The 26,391-nt window shown below is 34.2% G+C and overlaps 1 protein-coding gene across 3 annotated transcripts in view; it reads left to right on the forward strand.

The window, feature by feature from the left end:
• The window catches only part of COP1 (COP1 E3 ubiquitin ligase), a 242,286-nt gene that overhangs the window by 79,903 nt on the left and 135,992 nt on the right, over positions 1-26,391 (forward strand). For all 3 annotated transcript variants that reach the window (XM_058540005.1, XM_058540004.1, XM_058540003.1), the window contains 2 exons: positions 152-209; positions 26,033-26,147. In XM_058540005.1, the coding sequence (XP_058395988.1) occupies positions 152-209; positions 26,033-26,147 (173 nt within the window). The remainder of the gene's footprint in view (positions 1-151; positions 210-26,032; positions 26,148-26,391) is intronic.

A 26,391-nucleotide genomic window follows, 5' to 3' on the forward strand; every position in this document is an offset into this window, starting at 1 on the left:
TGACATTCTTTCATGGTGTGAATGTTTAAAGTGGTGGGGTGAAGGGGTAAATTGTTTAAATATTTGACGATTTGTTTATGAGTTATGCATTTATTTGATGTCTGATGAAATGTAGACACTGAAATCACATTTTTCTCTGTTCATTTTGCAGTAGTATTATTGATTCCACAGAATACAGCCAACCTCCAGGTTTCAGTGGCAGTTCTCAGGTAAATGATATATTTAACAGTATGTTTTATTGGTACCATGAATATAATCACCAGAGCTGTAAAGTCATAGATTAGTTTACTGGAATGTCTTGTTGTAATGACAGCTCTTTTGAATGCTGTGGCGTTGATTAGGGCTTCAATAGCTCTGATGATCAGCTATTTATTTGCTCATTAATGATGAGTTAAAATTTTTTGTTTAATATACTGGTAACATCAGACTTTAAGAGGAATGTAAGAGGAAATTATGAAAAATCAGGGAATTGTTTCTGTCAGGGATAAAAAAGTTATAAGCTATTGATGAATTACCCATCATTATGTTGAAATGCTAAGCTTTTTTTGTGGAAAGTAAACTATAGGCTTGCGTAAAATAGACTCTGGCTTCACATCTCTTCTAATTAATTTTATGATTATTTTGACTTTTACTCTCTTTATCTGTGACTTGGAGATGCTGATATTTGTCAAATCTAATTTTGATGCTGGACATTTTTTTTAACTTTTTATGTTGAAATAATTTCAAACTTAGAGAAAACTTACAAGAATGATAAAAAGAATCCTTTGTATCCTTTATCCAGATTGTCAGATGTTAACATTTGATTACATTTGCTTTATCATTCTCATTCTGTCTCTCTTTTACGTATATACACATAAAATTTTTTCTCTGGATTGTTTGAGTAAGGTATAGACATAATGTTCCTTTACCTCTAAATAGTTCAGTGTATATTTCCTTAAAAACAAGGTTATTGTCTTATGTAATAATATAATTTTAAAATTCAAAAAGTTAACATTGATACAGTGCTGTTATCTAATCCCTATATCTTATTCAGATTTTACAAATTGTCCTAATATTTTATAATAAAAGAAAAAAAATGAGGCATTTTTAGTTCATGTTCATTTGTATATTCACTTTATGTGATAGTGCAGTTATTTTTATCAAAGTGAAAAGAAAATTCTTTTGGATCATACAGCTTTTGTTTGTGTTTTTCTTTTCCTGCTACTTAGATGACTGCCTCTATTACTTTTATGGTTAGTTTGAGTAACTACTCTGCACTTCCTCTGTTATCTTCATATGCGTGCATGTATTTGGCCTATTCTTTTTTTATAGTAAGTTCATAGATTGGTTTGTGACTATTTCTGAACAGCCATGAAAACTTCAGATTCGGGTGTTTTTATAAGACATAATGGGATGTATCAGGAGAAATTTTAAAGCATTAAATTAAAACATACCTTAAGAACTTGAGAGGGAAAAGCAGTCTCTGAATCTGGAAACAGGCCTGGCATTCACAACTAGGCCTTGATGTTCTCCTTTTGAACATAATCTCACAGAATGTAAACATCAGACATGGCCACTCTGTGACTGTGATGAAGTGAAGCAGTAAACAAGATCACTTCATAGACTTGTCTAAGTGCATACAAAAATAAAGTCACTGTGCAAGCCACAAAAAATACCAAACCCACCTCTTTGCTGGCTAGTACGAACAATTGCTGCTTCTTTACTAATTACAACTTTAGTTTTACTATGATCTCTGTCCTTGTAGGTGAGATTTTTTAAGATACTCAGTCACAGAATTATCTCTGATTCTTGACAGTATCCAATCCAGAGCAAAGCCTTATTTCGTTGAACCCTCTCCCAAATCACTTAACCTGAGCCTAAATCCTGTAAATTGTTTCTAACTTCTCTTACTGAGACACCTCTTTCTTACCCATAGTGTGCTATATTCTTCCTTGCAATGAGCAATAAATAAAACGTGTTCAACTACAGGTGTGTTTCTATTGGTCTTTGGCTGGAGGGCATTGGCAAACTCTACATAGAGGAACAAGAAAAGGTTTTCTGTTATTGCCATTTATATAACATTGATTTGGAATTTCTAGCAAATTCCATGAGCTAGAAAGAATAGACGTTGAATCTAGTTGAAAAAGAAAAGCAATCAGAATAGTGTTTTTTTTTTTTAAATTTTTAGAGCAGCACATACTATTATCATATAATAAAGGAGACTTTGGGTTTGAGATAGTACTCTGAGCCAGTGTGTTAATATCTCTTCAACCTCCACCCACAAGAAATCCCATTGACATATTGCTATCCTCACACTGAAAACCTAAAAGAATTTATAGAAGATAAAAAAATACTTAGAAGGCTGCCTAACATGTGAGTCACTGTATGCAGAATAAAAGCATGCCTAAGGGTTAAATAGTCTGTGGTCTTCCAGAAGACTCTAGCCTTAGCATCTGCTGAAGGGCAGGGAGGTTGTCGAGGAGGAAATCCTATTAGTGTTTATTGGATAGAGCTGATATGACAGATTGCACTGAAGGCCTTACCCTTCATTTCTAGCTGTACTCTTTAGAAGAGAGAGACCTAAAACAAATTGACACAAAAAGGATTGAAAATAGAGGAATAGTTGAGGATAAGCCCAGCAAATATATGAATCCTAAAGAATATAGCAAAAACTAAAACTGCAACAAACACAAACAGCAACAACAAGAAAAGTGCAAGCAAAAATAGAACTCAAAGAAAAAAGCATAAAAGACAGATACAGTTTTTTATATAAACAAAAGGTATAGTCCCCTCAAAGAAGTAATAATTTGTGTGACATTATATAAAGCATTGGAATTTATATAAAGCAGTAACTGTTAGAAGTTTTAGAAAATTGATTAAAACTTAAACGTGGTGGGAGATTTTAAAGTATAGCTCAAGTAATTAAAGCAGTGTTAATAGTGGTAACATAACATTTATTTTGTACTTACTATTCATGGACACTGCTCAAAGTATTTTACATATATTAACTACTTTAATTCTCAGAACTCGTCTCACTTTATACTTTGCGTCAAAGGATACACATTATTGATAGTAGTCTTGGAGCATTTAGAAAAATGGATTGATTCTAAAACAGGATAAATTGTACCATCTACATTCTCTGCATCAGAACCCTGAATAAATAAATATTTAGACAGAGACAGATGAACAGATGGTAATGTGGAAGAGTCAAGACTCCTCAGAATACCTTTGTATCAGAGTAGTTCCAGATGCTGCTCTAGACAATTCAAAAAGTAATGCTAGTGAAAATATTACATATCAAAATTTATGAAATGTCAGAATTGTCCTTAAAAATTTATATCATTAAATGGATTTATTTTTAGATAAGAATGAAAATAAATGAACTAGGCATTCAGCTCAAGAAGCTGGGAAAAACTTAAGATGGTAAATGTAGAGAGACAAAATAAGAGCCCATATAAAATGTTTCAGTATACAGTTGAAATTGGCTATCATAATATGGAGTAGATTAACATAATTTAGACATGCCGATGCATACTAATAAAAATGACAGTCTTAATGAAATGTATAATTTTCAAGAAAAATAAAATATATTAAAATAGGTTAAAGCAGTTGTAGAACAATTTGAATAGACCAATAATCGTAACTTAATTTAATGTGATTCCAAGAAAAAATCTCAAGAATATTTTTTAAGGGTGTGCAGAGAAGTGTGACCAACTGACTTTAAAGCTCATTGGTAGAGGGAATGATTCAGAGGAATAAAAATATGACAAAATTTTAAACCCAAACTGAGAAAGGTATAGTAAGTGTAATAGGTAAACAGTTTAATTGCCTCAAAATAAAAAATTTTTATATCAATTTCATCTTTTTGATTAAAGCTCCAAATGGGGTAAAATGAAATGAATGAAGAACATTTAAAAAAAGGTGAGGGCCGGCCCTGGGGCTTAGCGGTTAAGTGCTCGCGCTCTGCTGCTGGCAGCCCGGGTTCAATCCCGGGCGCGCACTGACGCACCGCTTGTCCGGCCATGCTGAGGCCGCGTCCCACATACAGCAACTAGAAGGATGTGCATCTATGACATACAACTATCTACTGGGGCTTTGGGGGAAAATAAATAAATAAATAAATAAAATTATTAAAAAAAAAAAAAAAGTGAAAATTCAAATGGCCAGCTCACATATGCAATAATACTCAACTTCCCAAATAGTAAAAGCAAAATATGAAGTACTATAAGATACGTCACCAAATAGATACGGCTAAAGAGGTTTCAAAATGGGAAATACTCTTACTTGTGTGAGTGTGCCTTTGCCTGTACGTGTTGAGAGCGGTTGGAGGAGTGAGCAGGAGGGAAATGGAGGAGGAGAGAGAGAGTTGGTAGTCTTCCAGGAAGATATTTGGTAATATATACATATGACAATTGCTAAAAATGTGTGGTTTTGTTGTTAAACACATAGGAATTTATTATAAGAAATGATTCGAAGTAATATGTGAAGATTATATACCAGTGTTATTTATATAAGCAAAAATTCTGGAAAAATAAATATGCCCAATCAGAATAGCTATAGAAACTACAGTATACAGCTATAGGTTGTATTATTTCACTACTCTTAAAAAATAATGTTTATAGTTGAAATTGAATTGAAAAAATGTTAACAATATACTGTAAGTGAAGCCAGAAACAATTATTTTATACCTCTGAATTTTTATAATTGCCTATTGATTTTGCTTTAGAATTTTTGTATAACCTTAGTACAAGTAGCAAAATCAGAAAATTAATACTAATGTAATATTATTATCTGAGATAACTCATTTAAATTTTAGCAGTTTTGCCGCTAATATTCTTTTATAGCAAAATAAAAAAAAATTCCTTTTTGGGTACTAAGCCAAAATCACTTGTTGCATTTAGTTGTCATGTTTCTTTAATCTCCTCTAAACTGTTATGTGTCCTCAGTCTTGCATAACATTGACATTTTTGAAGAGTATAAACTATTTATTTTGTAGAATGTCCCTCAGTTTGAGTTTGTGTGATGTTTCCTTCTGACTAGATTCAGATTATCCTTTTTTTCAGGAATACTACAGAAGTGATGTTATGTCCTTCTTTGTTAGTTACATCTGGACTCATATGGTATCTGTTTGCTCAATACTGGTGATATTAACTCTGATCACTTAAGATGATGCCTGCCAGATTTCTCCATTGTCAAGTTACTATTTTCTCCCTTTTGAGCATCTGTTAATAAATCTTACTTGAAATAATTATTAAGATGGTCGTTGCTCAGATGGTAATTTTTTAATTTCTTATTTGTTCCACATTTATTAGTTAGCATTTCTACTGTAAGGAAGATCTTTCCCTCCTCTTTGTTTGTTTATATTGTTAGGGAATCATGGATTCTTAATTTATTCTGTCAATCATTTTGAAAGTCAAATCGTTTCATATTTGACTAGTTGGAACTCCTTCAAGCTGATTTCCTTGTTCTTTTGATATGTGCTATCATTCTTTAAGGACCTTCTTACATTCTTAGACAACAAGATATTCAAGCATCACCTTGTACTTACCTTGCCTCAGTCCTGGAATCAGCCATTTACCCAAGAAGCCCTGTTTTCTTTTGATGGAGAATAGTATTTAAAAACCAAGATTTGGGTTTTAAGTATGTGCTCATTGTTCCTAGAGGATCATTGCTTGTAGGCCTTTTTAGTGGACAGAGCTAGGAAATATCTGTATGTGTATATATATAATATTATAATACATATACACAGACATATATATGCATTAATTATATATCAGTCACCTTAAGTGTTTGATTAATGCAAGGACTCACAGGAATCAAGCAGTTGATACTTCTGGAACAGCTTGATTATAGGAATGGATACAGTACAGCCAAGCAGAAGAAAGATACTCATTGAAAGGGGTATGGAGATTTCAGGAACAGTTTTCTTTGTCCTTCCACCACCAAATCACACAGGAATTGCTTTGTCCTCAGGTTTAGAACCACTACTGGCTTGCATCTCAAACACCTCAGTAATAGGAAATCCGAAGTTGACTTGTGGTCGGGATCTCTTATTTTAAGCTAGTCACATATGCAGTGCATTCCAGTTATGTGACCAGCCTTTACAGGCTCCACTGTAACCAGGTACAAATTATAAATTCAATTATTATTACTAAACAATACAGACACACTGATACATTCTGCTTCAAAATAACTTGCTGACCCGTGGTTACAGAATATCATTTATCTTTAGTTAATACATTCCATAATGTAGGCAGGAGTCAGTAGCTCTGGGGATAACCCTGTGGGCAATCTAGACTAGCCAAGATTAGTCGATGCTGTTCAGTATATAATACATAATATTTATATAATCATGTATATATAACATGTCTATATATATTTCTGTATCTATCATAAAAGCTGTGAGTTCATACTGATGATCTCCAATTATAGCTCACCATTTCAGAGTTCATTCTAGCTTTTCACTTTTCCGTATTTGTAATTTTCTTTTCTGACAGAAACCTAGCTCTCATTATCAAAATACATTTTACTTACTGTCCTAGTCTTAGAATATATATATGTCAAGTAGTATGGGAATTGCTAACAGAACAAATCTACTAAGTAGAGGTGAGTGTTTATTTAAAATTCTTTTTATATTTAGCCTGAGAGAATATGTAGTGAAAATATAATGTGTTCAAAGGTTGCTTGGATTTGATTGATAATTTTCCATTAGTATTAGTTGTGATATATCTTTGAAATACAGTTAAGTTCATTTGCTTCTGTTTGTGTTCCACCACCCATCCCCATCCTTATTACATGCATCCTTTTTTTTGAATATATGAAATATTAACCTGATTCTAAAGGTCAGAGCTATACAAAAAGTCATATTCAATAAATACCACCCCACCAGCCCTTCAACCAACTCCTATACCCCCATCATTTTCCACCATATTCCTACTTACCCCTGGAGGTAACCAGTTTCATTGGTTCAGGTTTATAGATATACATGCATATTAGCTTATTTTTCCTTTCTTATATAAAGGGTGGCTTTTTAGTGATTCTCTTCTGCACTTTGCTTTTTTTTTTAATTTAACAATTTATCATGAAAACAAATCCATAGAGAAGTTCATAGAAATCCTCCTCATTATTTTTTACAGCTGCCTAGAAGTCTTTTATGTGGCTGTGCCACAATTTATTTAATCAATTGGTTATATAAAGGCAGTTAGGTAGTTTCTTTTATTTTGAAATTACAAACAGTGCTCCAGTGATTAACTTTTACATATGTATTTTCATTGTAAATTCCTAACAGTGGTATTGGTGAGTCAAAGGTATAGATGAACGATGGATGGATGGATGGATGGACGGACACACAGACAGACAGACGTCGATATTGCCAATTCCTCTCCCTTTCCCAAGGGTTGTACCAGTTGGGGTTTTCATCAGCAATGTATGAATGTGCCTGTTTTCCTAGAGCCTTTCTCATAGTCTCTCTAACAGAATGAGTTGCACTTAAAAATTTTTTGCCAATCTGTTAGGTGAGAAAAGTATCTCAGAATGGTTTTGTGTTTCTGTAATTATGAGTGAGGTTGAACATCTTTTCATATGATTACTGGTATTTAGTATACTTATTAGTGAGAGTTATATATGCATGTTTCTGGCCTTTTTTTTTTTGTGAGGAAGATCAGCCCTGAGCTAACATCCGTGCCAATCCTCCTCTTTTTGCTGAGGAAAACTGGCCCTGGGCTAACATCTGTGCCCATCTTCCTCCACTTTATATGGGATGCCGCCACAGCATGGCTTGACAGGCAGTGCATCGTGCACGCCTGGGATCCGAACCCGAGCTGCCAGCAGCGGAGCAGCGGAGCGTGTGCACTTAACCACTACACCACGGGGTCGGCCCCCTGGCTTATTTTTTGCTATGAGGTTTTTGATCTGTTTTGTTCAATTTTTAAAACTTTTCTGTATGTTAGGAATATTAGCCCTTTGTCTATGATCCATGTTGCCTATATTTTTTCCAGTTTTTTTTTAATTGTTCAAAAGTTATTTATTTTTATTTTAAGTTATCAGTCTTTTATTACATCTGGGTTTTAAGTCTCAGTTCAAATGTCTGCCTATAACAAGGATGTACAGAAATTTACCCATGCTTTCTTAAAACACTTGTCTTACTTCATTTTTTACCTTTACATTTATATTCTCTTTGAAGTTTGTTGTTGTGTATGTTTTGAAGTGTGGATCTGATTTTATCTTTATCCAAATGGCTAGTCAGTTGTCCCAGTCCTCCTTTAAAAAGTCTATCTTTGTGTATTTTGAGATGTCGCCTTTCTCATATCAAAAATTCTGTATATATGTGAATTTATTTCTGGGCTTTCTCTTCTGTCTGCTGATGTGTTTCTCTCTTCTCTATCACTTTTTATTTATAGAGGCTGTATGGTATGTTTTAATGTCTGATAAGGCTCATTCCCCCCACCCCCCAATTTTTCTTTTTCAGTGTTTTGCAGAATATCCCTTCTTGTCCGTTTTTTCACATGAACTTTAGTATCAACTTATCTAGCTCTGTAAAAAAGCTTCTTGGTGTTTTTATTGGAACTGCCTTTAACTTATAAATTCCTGTGGGGGAATTGATATATTTACAATATTGAGTTGAGTCTAGGTTTTGCTCATTTCTTCATAAGTTTAATCCTCAATATCTTTTAGAGTTGTAAAATTAATAAACTTTTTTATTCTGAGACAATTGTAGATTCACATACAGTTGTAAGAAATAATACAGAGAGCGCCCATGTACCTTTTACCCAGTTACCCCAAATGGTAACATTAACGATATTGAGCTTTCCAGTCTGTGAATATGGTATATCTTTCCATTTATTTTGCTCTTTTAAAAACTTTTCTTGGCAGTATTTATAGTTTTTAATATAAAGGTCTTACATGCCTTTTATTAAATTAATTTCTAATTCTTTTTTGATGCTATGATTGATACAGTTTTTGTTTCATTTTCTATTTGTTTGTTACAAATAGATAAACAATTGATTTTTGTATATTAGCCTTGTTTCTTGTTAGCTTGCTAAATTTACTTACTAATTCTAGTAGTTTTGTAGATTTCTCAGGAATTTCAATGTAAAAATCATGTGATCTGCAAATAAACATTTTAACCTATTTTTTTCTAATCTTTATGTGTCCTCTTCTCCTTGCCACCCCTTTTCTCCTCTTCTCCACCTTACTCCCCTTCTTCTCCTCCCCTCTCCTCCTCTCCTTGCTTCCTCTCCCCTTTCCTGCTTAGCCTTCAGCTAATAAGATGTTAGCCCTACGTTTTGGTAGATGCCCTTTATCAGGTTGAGGAAGTTTCCTTCTATTCCTAATTTGTTGAGAATTTTTAACATGAATAGGTGTTGAATTGTGTCAGATGCTTTTTCTACGTCTCTTGAAATTATTATATAGCTATTCTCCTTTATTCTGCCCATTTGGTGAATTGCGTTGATTAATTTTCTAATAAGAAAACAACCTTACGTTCTTGGACTAAACTCCATTTGATCATGATGAGTTGTTCTTTTTATATATTGTTGGATTTGATTTGCTAATATTTTGTTGTGGGTGTTAGTGTACATGAAGGCTCTTGTTCCTGCCTCCTCCTACCCCTTCCCCCAATGTGTTTGTTGGGTTTGGGTATTAGGGTTAGGCTGGCCTCATAAGACAAGTTGGGAAGTGTTTTCTATTTTCTGAGTTTCTGTAAGATTGATGTTATTTTTTCCTTGAATATTTGGTAGAATTCCCAAGTAAGACTAGCTGGGCCTGGAGTTTTCTTTGTGGGAAAGCATTATAGAATGAATTCATTTTCTTTATTAGATAGACAGATATTCACATTCTCAATTTCAACTATTGGCAAATTTGGTAAGTTTTCTTTTTCAAGGAATTTGTGTCATTTTTGTTATGAAATTAGTTATATAAAGTTTGTTCATAATGTTTTCTTATTTTCCTTTTAATGTCTGTAGGATCTGTAGTACATTTCCTCTTCCACTCCTGATATTGATTGATTTATTTCTCTTTTTCTTCCTCATTCCAAGGGTTTATCAATTTTTTTCTCTTTTTAATAAATTTGCTTTGAATTTTTTTTGTTTATTTTACATTTTGTTTTCCCTTTTTTATTATTTCTTTTTACTTAGGTATATGTAGCATATATTTTTCTTTCTTTAGCTAGAACCTTAGGTTATTTATTTCAGATCTTTTCTAATATAAGCACTTAAAGCTATAATGTTCCCCTCTAAGCACTCCTTTAGTTGCAGCCGGTGAATTTTGGAGATTGTTTTTTCATCCTCCTTGAATTAAAAATATTATCTAAGTTTTCATATTATTTATTTCTTCTTTGACTCATGGATTCTTTATAAATGTGTTTTATGATTTCCAAATATTTGGGTTTATCCCAGATATCTTACTGATTTCTAATTAAGTTGAGCTGTGGTCAGAAAACATACATTTCAATCTTGGTAAATTGATTGAAGTTTTAATTGCATATGGTTTGTCTTTGTGAACATACTATATACATTGAAAAATAATGTTTAATTTTCAATTGGTTTATTGTTACATATATATATATGAATTAGGTCAGAGTGGTAGGTAGTTTGTTCATCATCTATATACTCTAGTGCTATTAATTTCTGACAGGACATTAAAATTTATAATTGCTGAAGTATCTTTTTCTTTAATTTTATTACCTTTACTTCATGCATTTTAAAGCTCTGTTCTTAAACTTATATACATTTATAGTTGTTTTGTGTTGTTGATAAGAGAAACTTTTATCAAGTGACCATCTTTATCTTTGAGAATATTCTTTGTCTTAAAGTCTATTCTAATATTAATATAGCCACTCTAGCCTTCTTACTTTATTTGTATAGTATATCTTTTTTCATCCTTTTAACTTTTAGTTTAATTGTGGTTTACACTTAAAGTGTATTTCTTATAGTCATTGTATATTATTTTTAAAAATCCAATCTGATAATCTCTGCCTTTTAATTGTAATGTTTAGTTCATGGACACTTAGTGTAATTATTGACATATTTGTACTTGTCTGTCACTTGATTATTTCTTTCCTGGTCTGTCTCTTTTGTTTCTTTGTTCCCATGATCTTATTTGCCTTCTTTTGTATTATTTGAATGTTTTTTTCCCCCAAAGGTCTTTGTTTTGCTCAAAGATCTTTAATAATTAATGTGCTCAAATTCCTTTGCATATACATCTCTGTACTTTAGTGTCTTTTTTTTTTCTTTCAAGTGGGAAGATTTTTTAATTTATTTATTTTATTGATGTTTTAATAGTTTTTAACATTGTGAAATTTTGGGTTGTACATTTTAGTTTGTCCATCACCATATATAAGTCTCCCTTCACCCCTTGTGCCCACCCCCCACCCCCATTGCCCCTGGTAACCACAATACAATTTTCTCTGTCCATGTGTTGGTTTATATTCCACATATGAGTGAGATCATACAGTGTTTGTCTTTCTCTTTCTGGCTTACTTCACTTAACATAATACCCTCCAGGCCCACCCATGTTGTTGCAAATGGGACGATTTTGTCTTTTTTATGGCTGAGTAGTATTCCATTGTATATATATATACCACATTTTCTTGATCCACTCGTCAGTCGAGGGACGTTTGGGTTGCTTCGACTTCTTGCCTACAGTGAATAATGCTGCAATGAGCAGAGGGGTGCATAAGCCTCTTTGGATTGTTGATATCGGTTCATTGGATAGATTCCCAGTAGTGGGATAGCTGGATCATAGGGCATCTCTATTTTTAATTCTTTGAGGAATCTCCATACCGTTTTCCATAGAGGCTGCACCAGTTTGCATTCCTACCAGCTGTGTATGAGGGTTCCTGTTTCTCCACATCCTCTCCAACATGTGTTGTTTTTTGTCTTGGTCATTATAGCCATTCTGACTGGCGTGAGGTGATATCTTAGTGTTGTTTTGATTTGCATATCCCTGATGATTAGTGATGTTGAACATCTTTTCATGTGCCTATTGGCCATCTGTATATCTTCTTTGGAGAAGTGTCTGTTCATTTCCTCTGCCCATTTTTTGATCGGTTTGTTTGTTTTTTTGTTGTTCAGTTGTGTGAGTTCTTTATATATTATGGAGATCAACCCCTTGTCAGATGTATGTTTTGCAAATATTCTCTCCCAGCTGGTGGGTTGTCTGTTCATGTTGGTTCTGGTTTCCCTTGTCTTGTAGAAGCTCTTTAATCTGATAAAGTCCCACTTGTTTATTTTTTCTTTAGTTTCCCTAGTCTGGGTAGGCATGTCATCTGAAAAGATTCCTTTATGACCAATGTCAAATAGTGTGTTGCCTATATTTTCTTCTATGAGTTTTATAGTTTCAGGTCTCACCTTCAGGTCTTTGATCCATTTTGAGTTAATTTTTGTGAATGGCGATAGCAGATGGTCCACTTTCATTCTTTTGCATGTGGCTGTCTAGTTTTCCCAACACCATTTATTGAAGAGACTTTCCTTTCTCCGTTGTATGTTCTTAGCTCCTTTGTCGAAAATTAGCTGTCCGTATATATGTGGTTTTATTTCTGAGCTTTCAATTCTGTTCCATTGATCTGTGTGTCTGTTTTTGTACCAGTACCATGCTGTTTTGATTACTATTGCTTTGTAGTATGTTGTGAAGTCAGGGGTTGTGATGCCTCCTGCTTTGTTCTTTTTTCTTAGCATTGCTTTAGCTATTTGGGGTCTTTTGTTGCCCCATATGAATTTTAGTATTCTTTTTTCTATTTCCGTGAAGAATGTCATTGGGATTCTGATTGGGATTGCATTGAATCTGTAGATTGCTTTAGGTAATATAGACATTTTAACTATGTTTATTCTTCCAATCCATGTGCATGGGATGTCTTTCCATTTCTTTATGTCATCATTGATTTCACTCAATAATGTCTTGTAGTTTTCATTGTATAAGTCTTTCACCTCCTTGGTAAGATTTATTCCTATATTCTTTTTGATGCAGTTGTAAATGGTATTATCTTTTTGAGCTGTCTTTCTTTTAGTTCGTTATTAACATACAGAAATGCAACTGATTTTTGTAGATTGATTTTGTACCCTGTGACTTTGCTGTAGTTGATTTTTTCTAATAGTTTTCCAACGGATTCTTTAGGGTTTTCTATATATAAAATCATGTCATCTGCAAATAGAGAGAGTTTCACTTCTTCATTACCTATTTGGATTCCTTTTATTCCTTTTTCTTGCCTAATTGCTCTGGCCAAAACCTCCAGTACTATGTTGAATAGGAGTGGTGAGAGTGGGCAGCCCTGCCATGTTCCTGTTCTCAGAGGAATGGCTTTCAGTCTTTCCCCGTTGAGTATGATGTTGGCGGTGGGTTTGTCATAAATAGCCTTTATTATGTTGAGGTACTTTCCTTCTATTCCCATTTGTTGAGAGTTTTTATCATAAATTGATGTTGTATCTTGTCGAATGCCTTTTTTGCGTTTATTGAGATGACCACGTGGTTTTTATTCTTTGTTTTGTTGATGTGGTGTATCACATTGATTGATTTACGGATGTTGAACCATCCCTGTGTCCCTGGTGTAAATCCCACTTGATCATGGTGTATGATCTTTTTAATGCATGGCTGTATTCGGTTTGCCAATATTTTGTTGAGGATTTTTGCATCTATGTTCATCAGCGATATTGGCCTGTAATTTTCCTTCTTTGTGTTGTCTTTGTCTGGCTTTGGTATCAGGGTGATGTTGGCCTCGTAGAATGAGTTAGGAAGTTTTCCATCTTCCCCTATTTTCTGGAATAGTTTGAGAAGGATGGGTATTAAATCTTCTTTGAATGTTTGAGAAAATTCACTGGAGAAGCCATCTGGTCTTGGACTTTTATTTTTTGGGAGGTTTTTGATTACTGTTTCAATCTCTTTACTTGTGGTTGGTCTATTCAGATTCTCCATTTCTTCTTGCTTCAGTTTTCGGAGGTTGTATGAGTCTAAGAATTCATCCATTTCTTCTAGATTGTCCAATTTGTTGGCATATAATTTCTCATAGTATTCTCTTATAATCCTCTGTATTTCCGTGGTATCCATTGTAATTTCTCCTCTTTCATTTCTAATTTTATTTACTTGAGACTTTTCTCTTTTTTTCTTAGTAAGTCTGGCTAAGGGTTTGTCAATTTTGTTTATCTTCTCAAAGAACCAACTCTTTGTTTCATTAATCCTTTCCACTGTTTTTTGGTCTCAATTTCATTTATTTCTGCTCTGATTTTTAGTATTTCTCTCCTTCTTCTGACTTGGCGCTTTGTTTGTTCTTCTTTTTCTAGTTCTGTTAGGTGTAATTTGAGGTTGCTTATTTGGGCTTTTTCTCGTTTGTTAAGGTGGGCTTGTATCGCTATGAGTTTCCCTCTCAAGACTGCTTTTGCTGCATCCCATATGGTTTGGTATAGCATATTTTCATTTTCGTTTGTTTCCAGATAGTTTTTGATTTCTCCTTTAATTTCATCAATGATCCATTGGTTGTTTAGTAGCATGTTGTTTAATCTCCACATTTTTGTCACTCTCCCAGTTTTTTTTCATGGTTGATTTCCAGTTTCATAGCATTATGGTCTGAAAAGATGCTTGTTATGATTTCAGTCTTCTTAAATTTATTGAGGCTTGCTTTGTTTCCCAACATATGGTCTATCCTTGAGAATGTTCCATGCACGCTTGAGAAGAATGTGTAGTCAGCTGGTTTTGGATGGAGTGCTCTGTGTATGTCTACTAGGTCCATCTCGTCCAGTTTTTCATTTAAGTCTACTATTTCTTTATTGACTTGTTGTCTAGATGATCTATCCATTGATGTAAGTAGGGTATTAAGATCCCCTACTATTACTGTGTTGTTGTTAATGTCTCCTTTTAGGTTTGTTAATAGTTGCTTTAGGTACATTGGTGCTCCTATGTTGGGTGCATATATATTTATAAGTGATATGTCTTCTTGGTGGAGTGTCCCTTTTATCATTATATATTTCCCTTCTTTGTCTCTCTTATCCTGTTTTATCTTGAATTCTACTTTGTCTAATATGAGTGTGGCAACACCTGCTTTCTTTTATTTGCCATTAGCTTGGAGTATTGTCTTCCATCCTTTCGCTCTGAGCCTGTGCTTGTCTTTAGAGCTGAGATGTGTTTCCTGGAGGCAGCATATTGTTGGGTCTTACTTTTTAATCCATCCTGCCACTCTGTATCTTTTGATTGTAGTGTTCAATCCATTTACATTTAGGGTAATTATATGAGGGCTTAATGTTGCTGTTTTGTCACTTATTTTCCGGTTCTTTTGCATTTCTTTTGTTTCTTGTCCCATTTGTTTCAGACTGCCAATTCAGTTTGGTTGTTCTGTCTTATGACTCTTCTAGTTTTCTCTTTGTTTATCATATGTGATTTTGTTTTGATTATTTGTTTAGTGGTTACCTTGAGGTTTGTGTAAAAAGTCTTGTGTATGAGATATTCCATTATCTGATGGCCTCCTATTTCCTTATACTAAGTCAATTCAATCACTTTCCTCTTCCCCTTCTAAGTTGTTCTTGTTATACCTTATTCTATCTTGTGTTGTAGGTGTGTGTTTACAGTGATGAGGTTAAATTGATTTTTGGTGAATTCCCTCCTTTGATCTTTGATTTTGGTATTTAAGTGGTTGCTGACCTATTCCGGTAAAGATCTACTATTTTTCTGAGTTTGTCTACCTGTTTTTCTCCTTGCTCCAAGCTTTGTATTCCCTTTCTCTTTTTCTGAGGCCTGAGGGCCTTCTTGAGTATTTCTTGTGGTGGGGGTCTCGTGGCCATGAACTCCCTTAGCTTTTGTTTATCTGGGAAAGTTACTATTTCTCCATCATATTTGAAGGATATTTTTGCTGGATAGAGTATTCTTTGCTGAAAGTTTTTGTCTTTCAGTATTTTGAATATATCATTCCAGTCTCTCCCAGCCTGTAAAGTTTCTGTTGAGAAATCCGCTGAGAGCCTGATGGGAGTTCCTTTGTACGTTATTTTTTGTTTTTGTCTCGCTGCCCTTAATATTGTTGCTTTGTCATTGACTTTGGCCAGCCTTACCACTAGATGTCGTGGGGTGGGCCTTTGCCTGTTGATGTATTAGGTGATCTATTGGCTTCGCTTCCTGGTGTTTCCTGCTCCTTTCCCAGATTTGGGAAGTTCTCAGCTATTATTTCCTTGAATAGGCTCTCTGTTCCTCTTTCCTTCTCTTCTCCCTCAGGAATACCTATAATTATTATATTACATTTCCTAATAGAGTCAGGTATTTCTGAGACTTTCTTCATTTCTTTTTAGTCTTAGTTCTCTCTCCTCTTCCATCTGAAGCATATCTGCATTCCTATCCTCTATAATGCTAATTCTTTCCTCCATATTGTCAGCTCTGTTCTTTAAAGGTTCCAGATTCTCCTTTATCTCCTCTATTGTGTTCTTCATCTCCATTAGAACTGATTGGTTTTTCTTTATGATTTCAATCTCTTTTGTGAAGAAACTCCTAATCTCATTGAATTGTTTGTCTGTGTTGTCTCATATTTCGTTGTTTTTTTTTGATAGCTACTTTGAAATCTCTGTCATTTAGGTTATGGATTTCTCTGTCTTCAGGGTTGGTTTCTGGGTGCTTGTCATTTTCCTTCTGGTCTGGTGATTTCATGTACCTTTGCATTGTGGTTCCTGTATTGGCTTTGTTTTTCCTCATCCTGGAAATATCTGGTTGCAATTTCCACCCACTGCCACTGTGTGGGGGTAAAGGGCTGTGTAATCTGAGGCCCCTGTGCTGTGCCCCGGCTGTTCACTGCAATCCGCCGGTCCCTTGGTCTGGTCTAGTTGGCTGAGCTGCAGGGTCTGGCTTGCGGGGGGGTGTGGCGGGGGCTCTCTCTTTTGCCTGCTGGGTCCCTGGAGTGGGGGGCTTCTCGTTAGCCCCTTGTTATCCGCTCTCCTGGGGTGCTCAGATGTTGATGGTAGCCGGTAGCAGTTCTGAGTCCTCTGTGTGGGAGTTTCCCACTGGCTGAGAGAGCTGGAAGAGCTACGGTTTCCCCGCAGAGGACCACCCCTCCCCCCTCTCTGGGAGCCACATGGACCGGGATTGCTGATCTGATGGGGAGGGTGAGGAGTTCTCCTTACCTCTCCTCACTTCCTCCAGGGGCCCAGCACGTTCCACTCTCAGGTGTGCGGCAGCGTGGATCTTTCTGATCTTGCTTTTCGCTGTCTATGATTCTGTTGTTGGTCTGTGACTGTTCCTTTTGTTGTATCTTATTGGGGGTGAGTGTGTGGGAAAGCTCACTCTGCCATGACGCTGACATCACTCCTATTTGAATATGTTTTATGATTAAATTTTAATTTATCTATTGGCTTTTTAGCTCTACTCTTTGCAGTATTTTTTAAGCTATTCTGTTGGTTACAATTTATATCCTTAACTTGTCCTAGCCTACTTAGAGTTAATTTGCATCACTTCATGTAAAATGTGGAATCCCTGTGGTTTATAGGTCCCCTTATCTTCCTACCCCTTGCATCCTTTATGCTTCAATTGTTATATGTATTATATCTGCATAAAATATAAACCCTAGAAGGTAATATAATATTTAATTTAATCAATCACATGTGTTTCATTTGTTTCTTCTTGAACATTCATATTTTCCTGTAGTGTCCTATGAGGGAGTCAGCTAATTTAGCTTATCAGTTAAACAATCACACAAGTACTTTTCCTTGAGACTACATTCTACTTTGGTATGCAAGTAAATTGCTTTATGCATACTTCCCATTTCATAACAGAATAGTTAAAAGGTGTGTACACAGGGGTCATTTCATAACAAAATTGTAAAAAGGTGTATATACAAGTGTCAATATTTAATAAAACTGATGATTTTAATGGCTTTATTGAGTATCTTTAATCATGAGAAATAGAAAATTTGTACAGACTGATTACTAGTAAGGAGATTGAATCAGTAATCCAAAACCTCCCAAAAAACAGAAGTTCAGGACCAGGAGGTTCACTGGTGAATTCTACCAAACATTTAAAGAACAATTAGTACTAATCCTTCTCAAACCAAGAGTACCAACTGTTCCAAAAAATAAAAGAGGAGGGAGCACCATTCTAAACTCATTTTATGAGGCCATTATTACCCTGATACCGAAACCAGACAAGGACACCAGAAGAAAAAAAAATTATAGGCCCATATCTCTGATGAACATAGATGCAAAACTCCTCGACAAAATTTTATCAAACTGAATTCAACAGTACATTAAAAGGGTCATGCACCATGATCAAGTGGGATTTATTCCAGAGAATCAAGAATGATTCAACATTTGCAAATCAATCAATGTGATATATACCATATTAACAAAATGAAGGATAAGAATCATATGATCATCTCAATAGATGCAGAAAAAGCATTTGACAAAATTCAACATCCATTATGATAAAAATTTTCAATGAAGTATGTATAGAGGGAATGTACCTCAACATAATAAAGGCCATATGTGACAAGCCCACAGCTAACATTATAGTCAATGGTGAAAAGCTGAAAGCTTTTCCTCTAAGATAAGGAACAAGACAAGGATGCCTACTCTCTCCACTTTTATTCAACATATTGTTGGAAGTCCTAGCCAGAGCAGATAGGCAAGAAAAAGAAATAAAAGGCATCCAGATTGGAAAGGAAGAAGTAAAATGACTATTTGCAAACCACATGATGTTATATACAGAAAGCCCTAATGAGTCCACCAAAAAACCATTAGAACTAATAAATTCAGTAAATTTGCAGGATACAAAATAAAACATACAAAAATCTGTTACATTTCTATACACCAATAATAAGTATCAGAGAAATTAAGAAAACAATCTCATTTACAGTTGGAACAAAAAGAATAAAATACCTAGGAATAAATTTAATCAAGAAGGTGAAAGATGTACACTGAAAACTATGACATTGTTGAAAGAAATTGAAGAAGACACAAATAAATGGAAAGATCTTCTGTGCTCCTGCATTTGAAGAATTAATATTGTTAAAATGTCCATGCTGCTCAAGGCAATCTACAGATTCAGTGCAATCTTACCAAAATTCCAATGGTATTTCTCACAGAAATAGAACAAACAATCCTAAAATTTGTATGGAACCACAAAAGACCCCAAATAGCCAAAGGAGCAATCTTGAGAAAGTAGAACAAAGCTGGAGGCATCATGCTTCCTGATTTCAACTATATGACAAAGTGATAGTAATCAAAACAGTATGGTATTGGCATAAAAACAGACACATAGATCAGTGGAACAGAATAGATAGTCCAGATATAAACCCACACATGTATATTGTCAGTTAAAGAAGAGCCAAGAATGTACGGTGGGGAAAGGATAGTCTGTTCAATAAGTAGTGTTGAGAAAACTGGACAGCCACATGCAAAAACATGAAAATGGACCACTATCTTATACCATACAGAAAAATTAACTCTAGATGGGTTAGAGACTTGAACTGAAGACCTGAAACCTTAAAACTCCTAGAAGGAAATAGAGGTAGTAAGCTCCTTGTCATCTGTCTTGGCGGTGACTTTTTGAATTTGACACTGAAAGCAAAGGCAACAAAAGCAAAAATAAACAAGTGGGACTACATCAAACTAAAAAGCTTCTGCATAGCAAAGAATACCATCAACAAAATGAAAAGGCAACCTACCAAATGGGAGAAAATTTTTGCAAATCATGTATCTGATAAGGGGTTGATATCCAAACTGTATAAAGAACTCATGTAACTCAATAACAAAACAAAAAAAAAAGTTCAATTAAAAAATGAGCAGAGGATCTGAATAGACATTTTTACAAAGAAGACATACAGGTGGCCTACAGGTACATGAATAGATGCTCAACATTACTAACTAATCATCAGGGAAATACAAATCAAAACCACAGTGAGATATCACCTCACACCTGTTAGAATGGCTATTATCAAAAAAACAAGAGATAACAAGTGTTCACAAGGATGTGGAGGAAAGGGAACCCTTGTGCACTGTTGGTGGGAATGTAAATTGGTATGGCCACTATGGAAAATAGTATGTAGGTTCCTCAGAAAATTTAAAATAGAACTATATGATCCAGCACTTCCACTTCTGAGTATTTATCCAAAGCAAACGAAAACACTAACTCAAAAAGATGTATGCACCCAGCATTATTTACAATAGCCAAGATAGGGAAGCAACCTAAGTGTCCATCAGTGGAAGACTGGATAAAAAAACTGTGAGATACACACACACACACACACACACACACACACACACAGACACACACACACGAATCTTAGTAAGCCATAAAAAAAGGGAAATCCTGGCATTTGCGACAACGTGGATGGACCTTGAAGTCATTATGCTAAATGAAATAAGTTGGAGAGAGAGAGACAAATACCATAAGATCTCACTTATGTGGAATTAAAAAAATAAACCAACTCATAGATACAGAGAACAGATTGGTGGTTGCCAGAGGTATGGTGAGGTGGGCAAAATGGATGCAGGGGTCACAAGGTACTGTCATAAAATAAGTCATGGAGATGTAATGTACAGCATGGTGCCTGTAGTTAATAATACTTTATTGCACATATGAAAATTACTAAGAGAGTAGATCTTAAAGGTCTCATCACAAGAAAAATTTATAACTATGTATGGTGACAGATGTTAACTTGGGTTATTTTGGTCCTCATTTAGCAGTATATACAAAGATTGAACCATTATGTTGTATATCTGAAACTAATGTTATATGTCAATTACACTTTAATTTAAAAAAAAGTAAAAAAAAAAAAGTGAACAAAAGAGTTATCCTTGAGGGAAACTGACATAAAATGTATGTTATGTATTTTTTTATTGATGTTATGAGTAATGGTGAAGAAGATAATGTTTACCAATGGTGTTGGTGCCATTGCCTTGATTTGTGATGAGGCCAGCAATTTTATACTGATGTTTGCTTTTGCATCACAAGTACATACATAAACACATTGAAAACAGCATATAATGTCTTACTGTACTTATGAATATAGGTTTGACCTTGCAGATATCCTGAGGGGGTCTCTGAGGGCCCCCTCAAGGGGCCTCAGGGGGCCTCAAGACCACACTTTGAGGACTATGCTTTGAGAACCACTGTTCTAAATTATGTAGCTTTCTCCTTTTAAGCCATTCTTTAAATCTGTTGGTTTGAAAGTATATGTGTGTGTGTTTAGCAGTTAATTTGTTTTATTATTTTCCACTTGGTCCTTGATCTTATATACCTACTGTGTAAATAATAATTAGGTTTTCATTCTGCATTGTTTCACTTATAAAATCAGTTTGTGAGGAAGTGGTATTTTATTTATATGTTGAAAAATTTGCAAATTTCGGTTAACCATTCAGAACACTTTCAGCTTCGTTTACGGTAGGGATCTCTTAGTGGAATTGATGAGGAACTTTGCTATGGTAACAATTATTTCTTTCATTGTGCAAACATTGATTTCATTCATCTTTTAAAGATCTCACTGCTTTTGTATTCTTGCCTATTAGTTTATATTAAGTATGTGAAATGGAATATTCAGTTTTGAGTGCTTCTTTTCTATTTTCAATTTAATTCCATTCATTGGGAATCAGATTTTTGTTAAATTTATAAAGATTTTTCGTAATTTACAGGCTGACACTAAGTCATCTTTCTGTATAATCATCAAGTTTAATTTGCTCACTTATAGTTGTGCCTATGAACTTTTTAGTGTTATGTGAGAAGTGTTTAACTTTCTCAATGACCAAATAAGATATTTATGTGCTTCTGTTTTTGCTGTGGTGAAATTTAATTATCTTTGAGTTTGGTAAATGTAGCCATTTTTCTTTAGAACTTATCTAGATAAACACAATGGATGAACATCTCCTTTTGATTTCTAACCATATTTATATCCTACTTCCAGGTTATAGAGCTTATCCTGAGTTTATGTTCAATTTGATGATTGGCCTTGTGTATTATCTGCAACTAGTTTGTATTCTCAAAAAATTTATCCCCTCAGTGTTAACATATTTCTATTCATTTATATTAATGTTATTTGTGAATTTAATAGACATATATGACAATGAGCCAAATGATGCATATTTACAAACAGTTATGAAGCAACCTATTTTTGGATGAATTAAAAAGGAATTGCACTGGAATCCAAAGCTATAAAAACTGGAATCCAAATCAAATGGTGTTTTTGACTACTTCTCATTTGTTTTATATGTCATATTCCTGATTTTTGTTATTGTAATCATTCTCATGTTTCAGACTATGAAGTCTTTTATGTTTTTCCATTGAGCAGATCACCTTTTTAAAAATCTAGATTCTTCCCCTTAGAATTTATAAAAAAATATGTTGGTACATAAAAAGGAACATTGTATGAATATGTAAGTTAGAAGCATAATTATAATAAAAGAAACTTATGAACCCAACTCCTATGTTAATTACTAGAACATTAACCATACTGTTCAAGTTACCCACGTGCTCCTAACAAATTCCATCACCCTGCCTCATGTCCAGAGGTAATCACTTTTCTGATATTTGTGTTTATCAGTGTATTGACTTTTTAAAATATTTTTACTGTACATATATGTACCCCTATATTATTTGGTTTGGCTATATTTGGACTTGATAAAAATGGTATCATAGTATATAGTTTTCTGAGACTTGTTTTTTCAAAGATTCATTCCTGATGTTTATGGCTGTAGTTGATTCATCCTCACTAATGTTTAAAATATTTTGTTTTGTTAGTATACCTCAAGTTATCAATTGTCCAGTCTGTATACATTTGATGTATTTCTAGGGTTTTTGTTTTTGCTATTAAGGGCATCTTGGTACGTGTCTCCTGATGCACAGGTGCAAGAGTTTCCCTAGATTGTGTGCCTGGGAGAGGAAGTGAAGGTCCTTTGGTATACATATCAATGCTTTTTGTATTTTGAGATAATATCAAATTGTTTTCTAAAGTCTTTTTATTAATTTAAAACTCCCACCATAGGAGTATATGCATTCTAGTTTCTCCACATCCTTGTCAATAATTATTACTGTTGAACTTCTAAATAGTTGCCACTTTAGTGGGTAGTAAAAAGAATTTAGTTGTGGTTTTAATTTACATCTTCCTATCACTATAAGGCCAGCATCTTTTCTTATGTTTATTGGCCATTCATATTTTATCTTTCCTGAAATGGCATTCCGTGTCTTTTCCCATTTTTTGTATGAATTGTTTTTCTTATTTTACTAATAGGAGCTTTTTTTAAAAAAAGTATACTCAGGATACTAATGATTTATTCATTATATGTTACAAAAATATCTCACAGTTTGTGTCTTCTTACCTTTTTAATGATGGATTTTGGGCAACAGAAGTTCTTAACTTCTGTGTCATGGAGTTTATAACTTATAATTAGTGCTTTTTGTGTTTCATTTAAGAAATCCTACCCTATTGAGATCATAAACATATTCAGTGATATAGTACATGGCCAATTTTTGTAAATGTTCTGTGTATGCTTAAGAAGAATGTATGTTTCTAATTGGTTGTAGTATTCCATATGTATTTATTAAATTAAGCTTTTGCATTTGGCTATATCTATAGTAGTATTACTGGCATAGTCTCTCAGTTGAATTGAGGAGGTTAATCTCCAGCTATGTTGGTGAATTCGTTAATTTCTCTAGGAATTGTTGCTTTATATATTTTTGAGGCTGTTATTTTGTACATACTGGATATGCAATTATTGAATTGAAATTTTTCTGTTATGCAGTGGCTATTTGCATCCCCATTAATGTTTTTCTTTTTTTTTTTTTTTTTTTTTTGTGAGGAGATCAGCCCTGTGCTAACATCCGCCAATCCTCCTCTTTTTTTGCTGAGGAAGACGGCCCTGGGCTAACATCTGTGCCCATCTTCCTCCACTTTATATGGGACGCCGCCACAGCATGGCTTGCCAAGCAGTGCGTTGGTGCGCGCCCGGGATCCGAACCAGCGAACCCCGGGCTGCCGCAGCGGAGCGCGCTCACTTAACCGCTTGCGCCACCGGGCCGGCCCCAGCCCATTAATGTTTTTCATATTGAGTCTGTTTTTGCCTCCTTTGGTTATATTTGCCTAATTTAAATAATATATTTAAATTAAATTATTAAATAATAATTTAAAAAATTAAATTATTAAATAATATATTTAAAAATATATTATTTTTCACGTTATTACCTCAGCAGATTTTCGGTTTCTTTATGTTTTAGGCGTTTCTTTGGTGGATAGCATATAGTTATATTCTTACAAATCCATTGTATCACTAATTAAATTAGTGAATGTTTCCATTTACATTTGTTATGATTACTGGTATAGTTTCACTTTTTTTTTACTCCTTAATATGCTTGCTATTTGCCTCATGTTTTGAATTTTTTTTTATATTTTTACCCCCTCCTCTCACCCCTCTACTAGATTAAATGTTACCTATTCTATTACTGTTCTTTCAGTGGTTATCCTTGAAATTTATCCATACTTAACATTTAAACAGAGACTAAACTCAATCACTATCTCAGTTACCTTCCTGAACAACATGAGGACTCCAGAATTACACTTTCTTCACTCTCTTCTGACTTATATGCTATTATCTGGTGTGTTTATTCTATGTTCATGTCTGTTTTCTGTTCTGGAAAATGGTCAACATCAACTCTTCAAATATTTCTTCTTTGGTCTGTTACTCTTTTCTGGGTATCTGAGTGGCCGTATTTTAAATGTTACTATTATTTCTTTTATGATCTCTCATATTCTCTTTCAAATTTTCTGTCGTCTTGACTTTTATCCTTCATTCTTAGTAATCTCTTCAGATTTATCTTCCAGTTTGCAAATTCTCTTTTCAGTCTCCAAATCTCAGTGGTACTTCTTTTGTAGGTATTTGTCCCCAAATAACTATTGTCCTCTTTCTCTTTCCCCTCCTTTGCACTGTTATATTTTCTTCAACGTCAGCTCTCTGAGTTCAGTTTCCTCTTTGGTTGTTAATCTGTTATGACTTTGGAAATTGTCTTACTTTCTTGTGATCCAAGCACTGCTTTAAAATACTGTTATCTACCATCTGGTTTTAGCAGGGGTTCACTTTAGAGTGTTTTGTTCATGGTAGTACTTTAATACATTTGTAATTGTGGTATAGTTATTGGTGAACCTGTGTCATTGAAGATCTCACTGTGTCTTATCTCTGTATCTGTTTTTGTGCCTCAAGCATAATAGATAACCATTTGTGGGAGAATTGTCTTATCTTTTCAGTTAACATAGTGTAGGTAATATTATATATTTAGGATCACAGACTTGTTTTTTATAGGATTTATATACCAGTATATTTCAGGTTTGCTGTCTTAGTCTGTATATATCTGATTTAGTTATTCTAATCTAATGTATATATCAAACAATTTAACATATATATTACTGCTCCTTAATCTAATGTTAACTTAAATACCTATTCTGTACAATCAAGCACTATTCCTGTTATTCAAAGGGTACAAGGCTGCAATATAGTGATGATGAAAAAGCAATTAAATTTTCTCTTTTTTTTGTTAAATTGAAGCTTTTATTTTCCTTTTTGAGGAAGACTAGCCTGCCAATCTTCCTCTTTTTTTTCTTTTTACTCCCCAGAGCCCCCAGTACATAGTTGTATGTCCTAGTTGTAGGTCCTTCTAGTTCTTCTATGTGGGGTGCCACCTCAATATGGCTTGATGAGCGGTGAGTAGGTTGGCGCCCAGGATCCGAACTGGTGAACCCCGGGCGGCCGAAGTGTTCCGCTGCGCCACTGGGCCAGCCCCACATTTAGTTTTCTTTTGATAATTGTTTTCTAACAATGTCTGCATATTAAAATTCTCAAAATTCCAAATTTTAGAATGGCAGTTATAATGGATTCTATCTTCATTTAATTTGGAGAGTTGAAAGAAACTTTTCATTTTATTCTTGTAAAATTGACCTGTTTTCACTTTAAAATAGAAATTGGAAAATATGATCTAAGAACTAAGGGTTTTTGCCATTTGTAATTATTTTAATGTGATGAACTTTTGAAATTAAATATGCAAGCTTTTGGATATTCTGTGCAGAAAAAGAGTATGGTTTATTCTGAGTTATGAGTGTCTTTTCTTTTTATCACCTTAGGCGAAGAAACAGCCTTGGTATAACAGCACATTAGCATCAAGACGAAAACGACTCACTGCTCATTTTGAAGACTTAGAGCAATGTTACTTTTCTACAAGGATGTCTCGTATCTCAGGTATATATTCAGGACTTCTTAAAATATCTGAAATTCATCTTTCAGATCCATTTCTAGCTTCTTAGGCTGGATTTATGGAAAGTGCTATTCATAAAGCAAAAGCATGTATTTTCGACATAGTCTACCAGAACATTGTGGAGGTTTTTAGAGATCTTGGAGGACATTACTTTCCCAAAGCTATTTTTGTTCTTGTTCTGTATTTGGAAATTTTTAATCTTTATATAGTGAGCTATATAAAGTTAAA

Source organism: Diceros bicornis, chromosome 4, assembly GCF_020826845.1.
Source record: "Diceros bicornis minor isolate mBicDic1 chromosome 4, mDicBic1.mat.cur, whole genome shotgun sequence".
NCBI lineage: Eukaryota > Metazoa > Chordata > Mammalia > Perissodactyla > Rhinocerotidae > Diceros > Diceros bicornis.